The sequence below is a fragment of the Natrix helvetica genome, assembly GCF_964273705.1.
Source record: "Natrix helvetica genome assembly, chromosome: 1".
NCBI classification, from domain to species: domain Eukaryota; kingdom Metazoa; phylum Chordata; class Lepidosauria; order Squamata; family Natricidae; genus Natrix; species Natrix helvetica.
This window is the reverse complement of record NC_138548.1, coordinates 290,476,863-290,493,220: the sequence shown is the minus strand read 5'-3', so window position 1 is coordinate 290,493,220 and position 16,358 is coordinate 290,476,863. Positions and strand designations below refer to the sequence as shown.

General features: G+C 34.8%; 1 protein-coding gene across 6 annotated transcripts in view; it reads left to right on the top strand.

Moving 5' to 3' along the window:
* EBF1 (EBF transcription factor 1) overlaps nt 1-16,358 on the top strand; it is a 363,592-nt gene that overhangs the window by 331,155 nt on the left and 16,079 nt on the right. For all 6 annotated transcript variants that reach the window (XM_081934502.1, XM_081934501.1, XM_081934500.1 and 3 more), the window contains exon 11: nt 901-989. In XM_081934502.1, the coding sequence (XP_081790628.1) occupies nt 901-989 (89 nt within the window). The remainder of the gene's footprint in view (nt 1-900; nt 990-16,358) is intronic.

Genomic DNA, 16,358 nt, shown 5'->3' with positions numbered 1-16,358 from the left:
ATTTTTTTAAAAAAATCATTAATTTTTTTATCTATGGAAAAACATTTATAGTAGGTCCTGGGGGAAATGAAAGAACACTTTTAAGAATGGTGGAGTAGGTTGCCTCTCTCATTAAAAACAAGGAAAAACTTCCAAGAATCTGTAAATGAATCCACTTATTCAGCTGTATAAAGTAACAAGTTAAGCCAGAATTTCACTAGAGTAATTGCAATGAGGATTCTGTTTCATTCAATTTTTTTTTTGAAAGATAGCAAGGTGTTGTTTTTTTAGATCTGGTTATTTACTTGTTTCCCAAGCAAAACATTTGCTTAATTGCAAATATCCCATTGAAATGTAAAATATTGTGGCACCTGATATTAAAATATCAAAAAATAAACTCTGACTCAGAGTGGAGTTTATTGGATATTTCAATAATAGAGGTTACTGACTAAATATCAATAGCACTAAGATTTATATACAGCTCCATGGTGCGTTAAAGCACTCTCTGAACAGTTTGCAGAATCAACATATTACCCCCAACAATTTCCGTCCTTAGTTTTACAGACCTCTAAAAGATGGAAGGCTGAGTCAACCTTGACCCTTGATCAGGATTGAACTCCAAGCTGTGGGCATTCTAACCACTGTACCATAAGGGCTCCTGAAACAGTCTGTGGATTCTGCTGTTGGAAAGTGTCTGTTCTCCCTGCTTATCACAATGCTAACCCTGTAGAACCATTTAAAATTCTTATCTAGAAATACACATAAGCAACCATAGAAATAGATAAACGTTCATGAAATAAAACATATTATAATATAAAATGTCTAGTTAATTCTGTCCTCCAGAACTGGGATAGCTTTTAGAACTCAAGAAATTTTAGTGAACAATTCAGTTTTGCTTAATTATTATTTTTCTTGTTCCAGCTTTGAATGAACCAACCATTGACTATGGCTTCCAAAGGTTACAGAAAGTCATCCCGAGGCATCCTGGTGACCCTGAACGTTTACCAAAGGTCAGCAAAATGTAGTGTATGTGTGAACATACATATGTATCTGTGTTTATGATTAAGTCTATGATGCATCCGTTTTTTTTCAAATAACACTTCAGCACAATATGTGTGTAGTGAACATCTACTGTACATTTGGAATACTACAGCCACATGTTCTTGTTTCTATTTGGTTCAGCTTTGTTGCATCCAGCTGTATTCTGGATATTCTGTATTGTAGGATGCAACAGCTACCTTTACTTAGCCACGTTCAAGAAAATATTGTTACATGTAAAGCACAAAATCATGTACACATAGAGGTAAGACTCATAGCTCTTTTAGCAATTAGACTATCAATACTGATAAGTAAAGGTAAAGGTTCCCCTTGCACGTATGTGCTAGTTGTTCCCGACTCTAGGGGGTGGTGTACATCTCTGTTTCAAAGCCAAAGAGTCAGTGCTGTCTGAAGACATCTCCGTGGTCATGTGGCTGGCATGACTAAACACCAAAGGCACACGGAACGCTGTTACCTTCCCCCGAAAGGTGGTCCCTACTTTTCTACTTGCATTTTTACATGCTTTCAAACTGCTACGTTAGCAGAAGCTGGGACAAGTAATGGGAACTCACTCTGTTTTGCAGCACTAGGGATTTGAACTGATGAACTGCCGACCTTTCTGATCGACAAGCTCAGCATCTTAGCCACTGAGCAACCATGTCCCAAATACTGATAGAGGTTTTTAAAATTGCAGGAAGATACAGAGTTACTTCTAACTGGTGTGGATGGTCAAGAGATTCTAGGTTTTCTATCCAGTGATTACATTACCAAAAGCTCAAGCAAGCAAATGAACAAACTTAGTTTGTCATTTTACCAAATCAATCTTTAGTGCTTCTTCTTACATTACATAAACATTTGGAATACTATGGCCAGGTGTTGTATTTATGCCCATGCTCCTATTTATAACCTTGATTTATAGCCTTAACATAAATGTTAATGGTAAATTAACTACAGTGATTCAATATCAATAATAAAATTAATACATACTAATTAATATTAAAATTAACATTAAATATTTTAGCATTAATGCTAAAAATAGCATCCATAAGGAATGTTGTTGACCAAGTCCCCAATTCCTGGTGTAGACTTCCTGTATAGAAGGAAATAAGAAGGACACCCAATGGCATTTGATGAAACAAAGAATATGAATATTTATGAACTGGATTGTGAGAATTGTACCATGATTGTAGAAATTGTTTGGTAAAGGATGCTAGGAAATATTTTTTTTTAAATTGAAATTGGTAAACATCAAAGCCAGAAAGATATGTCACTATACTCAGGCACTGAGGGTTTAAAAATATTTCACTGAATATATTAGGTCTCAGTGTAATATTTTTTGTATACACACAAAATAAAATAATCATTTAGACAAGATTTTGCCAATATGCAGTTTTCAGGTAAACTGAATCTACAGCCTTTTTCTCAGAAATCTGGGAGTAACACTGGAAATATTTTTGGAATGTCAAAGAGGGACTCATAGGTATCATGTAGCCAGTGGGCTAAAATTGATAATAAAAGCATCTTCATGGTTATTCCATTATCATAAATACATAAGCAAATAAAGAAAGCACATCTATTGCATTCCCATGCTGAACATACATTGAGAATTGGGGATTGCACCTGAAATTCTGAACTCGTTTTAGAAAACAGAACACATTCTCAATTTCTCCTCCTTTGAAATGAAGGTCTATTTTAGCTTTAAAATAATAACAGATGCTACTCAGCTAGCTTGTTAAATTGAATAATACTTTGGTAGGATGTTTGAGTGCTTCATTTGACAGTATGGGTTCAGAGAATGGTTAATTCTACAAAAACTGAAGGTTGAATTTGTGCTTATCTTTTATATGGGGTCAGTTAAAAACTTGACTGTCATTAGAAGTCTGTTGTGCTCTTTCTAGAAGCTGGAACTTATGTTGCCATATGTCTTATCATTTGGTAGTCTGAGAGAGACCAATAATTATCGGAGAGATTCTACTCCAAAATGAACTAATACGACACTTTCATTTGCTATTTGCTTGATTCATCTTGTGTAGTTGGGCACTTACAGTATATATTGCTTTTCCACCCTCGATGGTGTTGGAAATAGCTTCCTTTGTAAAATGGGTCATCAGTACTTCTTTCATAGTGATATGACAAAAATTAAAATGCTATAAATTGTCCACATGAGACATTATACTAAAACTATGTGGGAGGAAATTATGTTGGTATTATGAAAAATCCAAATTCAGGGATAACTCTAAAATGGGATATCAAACTGGTGGCCCATGGGCCGGATACATAATACATAGGCAACACTTATCCCAGCTGCTCAAATGGGAAAAAACTTCACGTGATGGCAACGTGACTCCGCGAGTTTGACACTTGTGCTCTAAAAGGAGGATATTTTGACAGCTGAAAGACACAGTCATATTGAAATTGGGCAGGAGGACTTCTTCTTGAAGGTCAGCAGAAAGGCTTTTTTCTTAGTGTTTTAGAATTTACTCAACAATTGATCACAGCAGATTGTGCAATTTAGAATCTATGGTTAAAAACCTTAGCATACAAAGGATAGAAAAAGCCATAAAGATCACTTTGCTCTTGGACCATGTTCCCTTAAAGCAAAAGAGCAAGAGCAAGGATGCTGAGCATTGGTGCAATATGTATTTGGTTGGTTACTGCTTAATACATACAGCTTGACTTAGCTTGTAGCATAATTTCTATCTGCAAGGAATTAATATTGTCCAGCTGATAAAGTAGTCATTTGTCATAAACAGCATATTAGAACTGTGATTTACAGGAGAGAGAACACAGTGTTTGAAATTGGGTGATGAAGCATTCGGAAAACATAAAAATAATAAGTCAAAAATAGGAAGGTGATATACATTCAATGGACCCTTAACTAGGGTCTAGAAAGCTGAAGAAGCTAAACATTGTCAAAGAAAAACCAGAAAGTCCAGTTGCTTCTTGAAAAAGCACCTTTGGGATAGAGTCTAGATTATTATTGCCTAGACTGTCTCAATATGGTTTTCCAGATTTCTAACCAGGGTCTTTTCAGTAGTTTGGTCGCAGGCATTGAAACATAGGATAAAAGGTCTTTGTCACAGAGAAATAGCTTTGATTGAATAACTTTGATTGAACTGACTAATTTAAAAAATATATGTCATACTCTAGATATGCACATACATACAACAAAATGATAAAATGCATGAAAAGATGCTAATCTCATAAAGACATTTTCGTCTTAACATAGTAGTTCCTTTGGAAATGTATATGCCAGAATTTTGAGGAAAGCAACAAAGACTGCATTTGTGTATTTTGTTCTGTGGAGCTGAAAATATCTAGTAAATTGATCCTATGGGAGTAATAAATACACATTACTTTATCTTGTACTTCATGTCTTATACCCCTGAGCCTTGATAGAACAACACCACTTAATAGACTTTAAAAAAGAGTAATTACAGTCATTGGTTGTGTGATTTTTCAGCCCTTCCAGCCCTGCCTGACCTTCTAATTTAGCTTACCGTGTCTAACTAATGCATTTATATTCATCTTTTATGAAGCATGTGTAGTACAAAATTGACTTTGCAGCCTTTAGCAAGCTGTCTTACTAGTTGAATATCTGGTTAGTTCCATATTCTGAACTGGGCATTTTACAGAGGAGTGATCTGTAGGCTTTTTTTTTTTTTTAAGGTTTTGGGGAGTGCCAATCAATTATTTCTTTTTATTTTTTTGGAAATTCTTGAAGAATAGACTAGAATAGAATAGGAATTTTTATTGGCCAAGTGTGATTGGACACACAAGGAATTTGTCTTCAGTGCATATGCTCTCAGTGTACATAAAGAAAAAATAAAATATATTCATCAAGAATCATAAGATAGTGATAGTCATAGGATACTAATAAGCAATCAAATCATACTAGGAAACAATAAAACAATATAAATTGTAAGGATACAAGCAACTTGGTTATAGCAATAAGTGGGAAGAGATAGGTACTATAGTAAGAATGAGAAGAATAATAGTAATACAGTCTTAGTAGATAATTTGACAGTGCTGTGGGAATTAGTTGTTGAGCAGAGTGATGGCATTCAGGATAAAAACCTGTCCTTGTGTCTTGTTGTTCTGGTGTGCAGAACTCTATAGCATTGCTTTGAAGGTAGAAGTTGAAACAATTTATGTCTAGGATGTGAGGGGTCTGCAGATATTTTCACAGCCCTCTTTTTGACTCATGCAGTGTACAGGTCCTTAATGGAAGGCAGGTTGGTAGCAATTGTTTTTTTCTGCAGTTCTAATCATCCGTTGAAATCTGTGTCTGTCTTGTTTGGATGCAGAGCCAAACCAGACAGTTATAGAGGTGACAGACTCAATAATTCCTCTGCAGAACTGAATCAGCAGCTCTTTGGGCAGTTTGAGCTTTCTGAGTAGGTACAGGAAGAACATTCTTTGTTGTGCTTTTTTGATGATGTTTTTTATGTTAGGTGTCCATTTTAAGTCTTGAGATATGGTGGAACCTAGAAACTTGAAGGACTCTACTGTTGATTCTGTGTTATCTAGTATGTGTAATATATAATGTAAATTCTACTTTTCCACTTACCTTCTGAAAAGTGTTGTATATACCAAGATTATTTATAGCCAAGAGTAAATGCAAAAAGATGCAAGTGTTTCTAAAAGGGTTATCTCAAACATTTTTTTCTTGTCAGAAATAGCTCAATGTCCAGACATTTCTTGTTCTCTTTTAAGAATGACAGTTGGATAAGGCCATCCTGTGCTGATTTGTATGCATGACTGACAGCTTAGGAGATGAATGATGCTGCAAAATGTTCAATATCATGCAATTTGTACATGCACATAAAAAAAATAACTTAAGAGAAGGCTGCAGGAATTCCCTTCTGGAAGAGCAACCCCGAGCTAGCCAGCACACAGACCATGCTCTCTGCTGCGGACTTCCATAACTTTCTGTCCGGTTTACTTATCCACTGGAGCACAATTGTTTTCTGTGCATTTCTTTTCGCACCATATGGTTACTTCATTACTATACACTAAGGGTCCATATGGGGAACTTGTGAAGTGAACTGTACTCATTTTAACTGCCAGATGAGCAGCAAGCTTAGTTTAAGTTTGCTGCTGCCTTTATGTTGTTATGGCAACAGAGCACCAATAAAAAATTCCAATCTACTGTAAGTGTCTCGGATCACAGTATTTTAAATGCTTGCCATAACTGTCCTCTAAAGTGAGAGTGCTTGCTCTCAAAGGGTTATTGCCAGTTCCAGCAGGTGGCAGTAAAGAAATCATCCTCCCTCCTCCCCCTCCCACTTGCAGAAGTAACAGAATTAGAAAGCAGCGGTCTCTTGCAGATGTGTTAATGTCTTTGCTGGGTTTTTTTTTTTTTGGAAAGCTGGCCAAGGTGTTGAAAAAGACTTTCAAAGCACACAGTTATTGAAAAAGACTTTCTTGGACTCCTGTGACTTGTTTAAGTAACACATTTGGATGCTTCTCTGTGCGTGCGTGTTTCCTTATTTTGAATGATTCCTCCAAGCACTGCGCTAATTAAGAGCACCTTAAAGCAATTGAAGTAGACAGCAACATCTTTAAATATGAATCATTTCCACTTCCACAGGCCACATGATATGTTGCATATCTCTGTCTCCCTGTCTACACTGAGAGTGAATGTTTGTAGTCTCCCTTCATCAGTTCACATTAGTCTCATGCTGAATATTTAAACACCAAACAATTTAAACACCCCACGAAGAGAGACACTTTCTGTCGGAACTGCAAAGGCTCATCCGATCATAATTTAGTAAATCAGCCATTCACTGGTTTACTTGTGCCAAGAGCTACTCAGCAAGACCAGCAAACATTGAAATCTGTTCTCCAGTCACATGCAGCCCTGTTTCTCATTGGAGAAATGAAACTGAAAATTTCCCTCCTAACAAAGTATTCAGGCTTTGTTAGTCATTTATCCTAAAGGAAACAGAGTGGCACATATAAGCAGGAGTCATTGTGCACTGCACAATGTATTCTAATTACAGTAATACTGTTTTAGCATTTTTATGGGTGTGCAACAAGCCATTTAGATATTGCATTTGTAGCTTTTAATCTTTTGCAAATATCAATAATACACAGTAGCTGAAGAATTACATGAAAGAGTAAATGGAACGTCTAAGATACAGCTCAATGCAAAAGATGCATTCCTTTGATAACCAGTTTATACATGAAAAAATATTTGAGAATCTGGATGCTGCTTGGAGCATCCAACTATGTTAGCTCTTTAATCACTTTGAACATTGCTTGCCCGGTCTGCCTTTCTCATTATGAATCTAATAAATTATAGCTTGCACATGTTAAATGCGAACTCTTTTTTATTTCGCTATGTTATACAACTGGAAGTAAAGTTTTCGCGCAAAAAGTTTGTAGCATCTCCTTGCAGTTGGAATACTTTCTGTTTGAAATTCTGAAACCAGTAGCCAGACAGATGTAGATAATAACATGCTAAACCATTGAGGGGTGTTTCATATGTTGCCCTGCTTTCTGTTACATCTGCAGTCTGGATCCACTCCACTATCAATATAACTAAACCCAGATCCAAACTGGAAATGCAGGGAAATGGAGGAATAGATTAAATGTTTACTATTGCTGTGTTTCCTGATATTTTTTTTTTTTTTTTACTAAGACTGTTTGTCTCAGCTGAGTACATGAAGATCAGCCCTGCAGCTCTCCGTGCTCTTTGCAATGGTATTATGGAGATAACTGATCAACATGATCAGTAGTTATTATCATAGTCTCATATATACATCAGAAATACATATGGATAAAATTTGCAAATGAGGCATTGGACACCCAGAACTGTCTGCTAACACATTCTTACAGTATACATTATTTTGCTTGCATAAATAAGGTTAGCAAGATGTTTAGACTGGATTTGGCATTTTTATCAACTTATTAAGTCTTTCTCACGAGCCTAGGATAAGCAAAGCTGTTGTTTCATAGTGTCAAAAGTATCATCTCAGAATGTGCGGTGTCCGCCTCCCCCCCCCCCCCCGGCAAGGCTTTTGCCGATGGCTGATAATGATTTTGTCAATGCCGATGGAGTTCAAGTGGTGCTTGAGATGTTTTGGCATTACACCCAAGTCACCTATTATTATTACTTCCTTTGCTTTCTTTTGCCACTGTTGTTCTACTTCTATTTGCAACTTTTTATGTTTTGTAATTTTCACCAGTTCTTGGTCTTCCATTCCGCTGTTTCCAGGTATTGCAATGTGCTCTATCCAGACATTTTTGTCTTTCTTATCGACAATTATTAAATCTGGTTTGTTGGGTTGCAGATGCTTGCCTGTTTGAAATCTAAAGCACCAGAGAACTTCTTCATTTTATTATCATTATTTAAATTTATTTAAATTAATCTGTTGCCCAATTCCAGTGGACTCTGAAATCTTCTATGTTAGAAACTTCACTAAAATGTGGGAAGTAGGGAAATGGATTATGAAAAGTTTTAAATTGTGATTCTATCTTTAGAACAAATGTTTCACCTACTTGAGCTAATAAATCTCTATTTAGTAGAATGAGTTAAGGGACTACATCAGTCTACTATACCAGTCTACATTTAGTAAACATTTACTACTGCTGTTTTATTGTCTTATCTCTGTAGTCAGTGATATACAAAATGCTCCAAATTCAAAACATTTTGATCACAAAATGTCCTGTTTTCAATTTCAGAACAACCCATTTTAAGCCTGGAATAACCGGCCTGATCATTCTGGAAATATTGTGAACTCAAAATAGCCCCTTTTAAAGTTGTAGAACTTCAAACAGTTTCAAAATTTGAAACACAGAGTAGTCAGAACAGCACTGGAACATTTTTCTTACGATCAGGAGGTTAAAAAAAACTTTTTGGGGGGCAAAATATGGTATGGTAAAATATTTTGGTTTTGAAACTTTTACAGATAGTAAGCATCCCTCCTTACTACCTGATAATTGTCACAACTTCAGTAATACCTGGGCAACATTAAATGAGACATGTTCCATGTACTATTTTGAGCCAAAACCTGGCTAAAATTTTATGGACCTGAGGAATAAGATAGAAGAGTTTTGAAAGATGGAAGATACCTGGCTGGTCTGTTTCAATATGTGTAGTGTCACTTTCTGTTTCTGTTTGACTTCAAGGGTCATTAATTTTTTCTTTCTCCCAAAGAAAAAAATCAAGCATCTTTCTCTCACGCACATATAATCTGCCTCAGCTCCTGACTGTGCCTTTAAAACTATACAACAAATGGTGTGCTGAAAAGTGCCTGGAATTCTTCCTGAGGTGATTTCTTTGTTATGAGAAAGAAGCTCCATTGTTTTCTGTGTTTTCTACTTCCTGGTGTTTGAAGAACCATATTTATTTATTTATAGCCTCAATAAGATAAGGGTTGATGCAATATCCACTAAAATTAGTAATTGCTAGGTCAAGTTCATAGGGCTTATCTGTGTTACAAAGGGAATGCCATTCCTCAGTAAGTCCCTCTCTAGTTCAGAAGGTCAAAGGAGATGCTTTGCATGTTTGGGGAGTATTCAGTAGATCAAGCACACAAAGCCAGTTGTTTTGTAGAGGCTTACATGCATATTGATTTTTACAGTGTTTACCGATTACTCTCATGGACATCCTCAGTGAACTTCATTCTCAGTGAAGCTCTGGTTTTTTCACCATAACAGTAGCTTTAATCAGTATAGGACTCACAGAATCAAATGACAATTCCCATAGATGTGATAAAATGCACATTTTCTTAGCAACCTATTTGGGTGCAACCGCATTTAATGGTCAGGAACAAAACCTACATTTTTTTTCTCCCAGTATTCAGTGAGAAGCTTAATCACCCTGAATTAATTTTAAGTAATCCTAATGTTAGTTATGACTATTTCGTCCTCATATGTAAGGTAAACTATTTATTCTTTGGGGTTTTGTAGCAATATCCTTAATCTGGCATCCTTTGCACAAATGGTGGCAAATATCTACTACTGGCTTAGCCTGTTTGTTTGTTTGTTTAATTATTTATTAAATTTATAGGCCTCCCATTCCACAAATAAGATGACTGGTTTAGGTGAGTCAACCATGAATGTGTTTCTAGTCAAACTAATAGTGGTTCATTGTGTTATTTATGAAATGGGACTTAGTTTTAGTAATTTCATAGGACATCCCTGTAGAGCACCAATGTTGCCTGTTTGAAGTCAAAATCAAAAGATATATAGTGTGGTTTTTTCCGATGAAATATGAGCACTGCATAATTTATAGAACCCTGGAAGTGGACAGTAAAAAAAAATCTTTGTTCTTGTTATGATGATGTCATTTAGTAAAGTATGCAGGAAAGGTTTGCCTCTTTTCTTCCTTAGCAAACAAAGAGGTTTACAGACTGTGTTACATTACAGATACTGGGCATGGCATACTGTAATCTTGGTGATTGTTCATTTGTAAAATCTTGGTGGCTTGGTGATTGTTCATTTGTAAAATCAGCCTCTGAACTAATAGGTCTTGTATTCCTTATTTATGTATGTTTATCCCACTTCATTATTTTTAATAAATAACTCAAGGCAGCAAACATACCTAATATTCCTTCCTCTTTCTGTTTTCCTCACAATAAGAACCCTTTGAGGTGGGTTGGGTTGAGAAATAGTGACTGGTCCAAAGTCACCCAATTGACTTTCATGCCTAAAGCAGGACTAGAACTCATAGTCTCCTGGCTTCTAGGCCAATACCTTGACCACTATTGTAACTGAGATCTCATAGTTAGGATTCACGGGTGGTTCACAACAATGAAAAATTACACTCAATACATACACCATGAATTAATTCATTTCAGTTATCGGTGAAATACTTGTGCTATTTCATTTATTTGTTGAATTTGTACAGCTGCCCATTTCAAAAAAATAACTGAGCACCAAACAATTTTGATATCTTTTAAATGAATTAAGAGCACAATACAAAATGAGAATTAAGTCCTTCAACAATATTAATTAGAACTAAAAGAAAATTCCCTGACATTTTATTAATAAAAAACCAAATATTTTAGTTCCCTAACTATAACATCTTCTGGCTATGGGATGGAAACCTAGACTGCTTTCCAGCACAAAAAATGCATGTATTCTACTATTACTATAGTAATCATGTCTGAAACATACATAGCATTTGGCCCTGCCTCACAGACCTTACCAAGTAATTTATTCAGCTGGTTCACAATCACTGTTTGCACTTATTTATTTGAGGATAACAAACAATGAAAATATACGTAGTCAACAACTTTGTGATCCACTTGACATCTATTAGGTATTTGAGTAAAATAACATTAAAATACAATTTGATACAATGAATGATTGTCTATGTATCTGTTTTCTGCCTGCCTATCTGCCTGTTTAATGGTTGGTCTTTTCCTCTACCCCCTTACCCTAAGGTTTTTAACAAATGCTTGAAAGAGAATGCAATTAAGATTAAATGCAATGATAATTATCACAATTCTAGCCTTTGTTTGGGTTGATGTCAGATATCTTATGCTCCTGATATTCCTGAAGAAATTTAATTCATCCGTTTATATAACTGTTTGAAACATCTGCTTAGAGAAATTTGCTTCCGTCAGATTTTTAGGGCTGCATGTTCAAAAATTAATCACATCTTTCTCTTGCTGATAATAAGAAAGAAAGTTGATGAAGTGCTTTAACAACATAAGGCAGGGAGCACTCCAGTAAAATAGGTCTGCTTCAGCTGAAGCCTCTCAGTGCAATAAAACACTATTAAGTTCTTTGAACAGAGTTATAAAACATAATTGTTCTACATTTGGCATTTTATATTTCCCTAGAAATTACCACCTGATATCTAGATGTAAACTGTGCTTTTTCTTTTCATTTCAATTGGGTCTGAAGTGGACTTTTACTGTAATGAGAATGCCCCTTCCAGAGACTTTTTAAAAATTATTCCTATGATAAAATGTAAGTGAGTGTACTCATTTGTAAGGGTTATGGTAGAAGAGGGATTTTTATCATTTTAATATAACATTCCTCCTCCCCTCTGCTTTTTTAACATTCCCAGCCTGGGAAAAATAGAACAAAATACTACTAAAAATCAGAAACATCATCTTTTTCTTTTACTGTAAGTCCCATTAAAAACCAATAGTTAAATATCTCCAACAACTTTATTCTCTTTGGAGAGTTCTATCTTTCTTATGAAGGATTTTTTTTAAATAGCCTATTTTCTATTCTTTCTTGTAAGATTAAGCACAATCTTAGGGGGCATAACCAAGTGTTGGTAAGTACTATATCACAATTTTTAAGTTCAGCTGATTATAACTTTTCATATGCAATATATCTGCCACATAAACCTCATAGTCATCTTCTTGCATCTCTTTGACATGTGCTTGGGAAAGCCACAGAAAGGTTCACTAGAAAGAACAGCTTGCCTCCAGAAGTTGTGAATGCCCCAACGCTGGAAGTCTTTAAAATGATGTTGGATAGCCATTTGTCTGAAACGGTATAGGGTTTCCTGCCTAGGCAGGGGATTGGACTAGAAGACCTCCAAGGTTCCTTCCAACTCTGCTATTGTATTGTATTGAATAAAAAGTCCTTAGGCTTCTACCAGATCATATTATTATGTTTTGTAGAAAGATTCCCATGATCCAAATAACAGACAAGTACGTTTGAAGATAATCTATTTTTAAAGAGCTGATTTATCTGTTTTGATTGGAACCACAAGGAAATTTGCTAAGTAAACAAATTCTCTCAAATTCGGTGACCAAGAATCTTAAACTTTGTCCATCAACTAAAACTCTGTTTTAGTTAGCCAGTTGCCTTTTCCATGTTGGTTTAGCCATAGTAAGTATGACTAACATGTAGTAGCAGAACTCTATGTTCCTACTCTTATGCTTCATAGATAGTTTTCAAGAAAGGAATGCCAAGCTACACATAGAAATACATACATTGAAAAAAGCAAGAATTTACACAGCATGGTATTTTTCTTTGCAATAGCAACTACATGAATTGATGGTTTATTTTCCCCCCTTGCTTAGATTTTTTCTCCCCCCCCCCCCCCCTTGTGATCAGGGCACTGTTTTTATTGATTTATAATATATTAATGGCTTGATGCCTGCAAGCACTTACTCTTACTATTTAAAAATTACTATTTTATATATGCTTACCATATTTCCTTTATCAGCTTGGCTCAGTGTGTAGAGCAGGTGACAAGGTCATTCAGTGAGCATTTATGTTAGTGCCTAAGGCATGGACTGTAATGTTTGGTCTGGAGGAAGACTAAGCTAGTTTAGCATTGTTTACACTGAGAGCAGTTTTTCAGTAACTAAGGTCTTTACCATCACCAAGTGCCTGTTATTTTAAATTAGACACACAAAGGAAATTGGAAAGTTTTACCTGCTGTAGACTATACTTCGGGATCCTGAATTTCATTATCCACAAGATTCCGTCAGACATAAGTTTTATTTAAAAGTTTAGATGGACTTGTAGAGTTTGAGAGGGTAGACAAGGGGATAGTGCAGACAATGAGTAAGCCTGGTAAGACATCTTGAAGAGTTCAATCAGAAAAATAAGTATGAGGGTATGAGCAAGCTCTGGCTTTCTAAACTAACTAAAGTCATAACATCTAGATGGGGGGGGTGAGTCTTTTTACATTGTTAATTTCCATTTAATAGTGCTCAGGAAGTTAAAAGTACATGTGCACACATATATATGCATAGAGTGTGAATGTTGGATTGATATGTTGATTCTTTATCTTTAGTGTCAATAGTATTTTGTGTTATTTCATATTACCTGTACATAAGGGTTATTTTACACCAAAAATAGCAGCAATGATTCTATCCAGATAGGAGTGTCAAAAAATGCAAGTAATTTTTAAACGTAAGAAAGAAATAGATTATTATATATATTTTGGGTGAACAGATGGATCAGCAAGTGCCAGATGTTAATAGAACTCAATAATATAGCATATGTTTTACATGGAAAAATACCCTGGCATATGCAGTAAGATCCTAATATAAAGGGGTATGTGTTACTATAATAACTAAAACTTCACAGATGTTTTAGTCATATTTTTTCTAAGTTGGATAAGATTCTTCAAATCAATTAGCAATCTTTAAATCTGAAGTTTTCAAGACCTGCTTTCTTGAAAAATCAGAATTTTTATTAGAATATAATGTGGTGTGTTGCTGTAACATCAATGAAATAAGAAACTAGAAGTCAGAATTGATCAGCTGCAAATGGCATATGAAATATATAAATGAAATTGTTGTCATAAAGCACTTCTATGAAAGATGAATGACTTCTTGGTTAATTTTGTCACAATATAATGCTAATAGAGTTTTAAAATCTCCTATCACTCTTGGGGCTTAAGTAATTGATAAGCTTCATATGTTCTGGACAGTTATTGACTGAAAATATATTGCTTGGAACCAACAATTCTTTGAAGGTGGCTGGTTGTTAACATTAATCACTTGTTATTAAAAAAAATCAGTATTTACCTACAATGTTCATTTTACCCATTTCTTAATTGATTTAATTGTGAGAAGAGTAATTGAGCCAAGAAAGCCTTGAACAGTTGCATAAGATATTATGCAATCATGTTAAAAGCAAGTGACATGAATTGATAAATTATCATTGGTATTATTCATATTGAATATTGTGATAGAAACCCTAAGTAAATGTTGTGTTTTACTCCAACTTCCAAACATATTATTTCCATAGACACATCGCTTTACTTCAGAGTTGTATCTCTTATAATATAATATCACCCCAGGTTCATTTTTATATTTGATTCTTTGTGATGTTTCAGAATGGAAAGATTGACTGAGTGAAAAAAGTTAAAGCTTTAGGATTTCTGAGTACATAAGATCACTTTAATTCAGTAATTATCTTGGCTAATTAGTATTGGATTTCTTTCTCATCTTGCTTTCCTTTTAGAAGAGAGCCTGCTATTTTTCTCAACTATATTCTGAAATAATAAATAAGCTAAATGCAAGAAACGTATTTGTTATTTCTTTGGATTAAACTGTACACAAACATACATATACATATGCACCCATATATGTGTGTGTGTGATGGTAATAACCTATGTAATTTATAAGTTGTTCTTTCCTGTCCTAAGAAAGCTTACAAAAAACACCACATGTACATATCCAAATGATAGAGGTCTTGATCTGTTAGATAGATTTCTTTCCTCTTTATCCCATCACTATTTCTTGCTGATTTTACAAAACTATTATGAATTACTCTGTAATAAAAGTTGCACAATATCAGTTAATAATCATCAAACCACAGATCTTTTTGTGGATTTCTCCTTGCTGATCTATCTGAATTGTGTAAGAATCTCTTCCTTCAGTAATGCTTAAAAGTTAAGTGTAGGTCAGTGCACTATAATACATTCCCTTTTTAAATCCTTTTATAAAAAGCTTGAACTCCCCTTTTTCTCTTCCAATCTAACCTGAAATAGCTCCTATTAAATTCTGAGGTTCAACATAAACCAGTAATCATTCTCAAGAACAATAAATTCTGAAGTACTGAGTTGGTCTTGCAGATAGCTGATTGACTGAAGACTTTTCTTACAGCCAGAATTCCTTTTTCTCCTAAATCGTAGGGATTAGAGTGAACATATAGCACATGCTTTCTGACCTCCAAGCTTTCTGGTTACAGACTACTAACATCCATAAACCACATATTTATTTTCTTTGCTAAAAAAAAAAGCTAAGTCATTCACCTGATTTATCATCTTTGATTAATTTTGTAGGGGTTGGTGTACCACTTTAATCTCGTCAAGCCTTAGCCAATCCATGATGACATCAAATAAATAAATAAAGAATACAGGGATAATGCTCCTATTTTTCCAGATACTCTCTTAAAAATGTTAGCTCTCCGAATTCTTAATTAGTTGTTTTAGTCAGTAAAAAGAACAGTTGCAACCTTTTGCCTATCGTCTTCACTGTTAATATTTAATACCCAATGAGTATGTCTAGAATAGAAGTTTGATAAGTTATCAGAAGGAAAGGGGCATAGTCTAGGGTCATGGAAAGGAATATGCATTCTTAATACTATTAATGCACATGGGAATGTTGTAACTCGTTAATCCAAAAACAAATATTAAACGTTGGTGTGTGAATGTATTTACAGTGCTCTAATTGTCTATTTAAAGACAACCTTTCTGTGGTGCTCTTTAGGCACACTCACAGCAGCACAATATTGCTTTCAAAGGCTTAGATATTTTTTTATATCAGCTATCGTCTTACAATACCATTCAGAAGGTTAATCAGTACATTGTAATATTCCATATACTTTTAAGTACAATATACAATCTACGATAAATAGCCAGCCGTAATCTTGAACATGCTTTAGCCCCTTAAATTGTT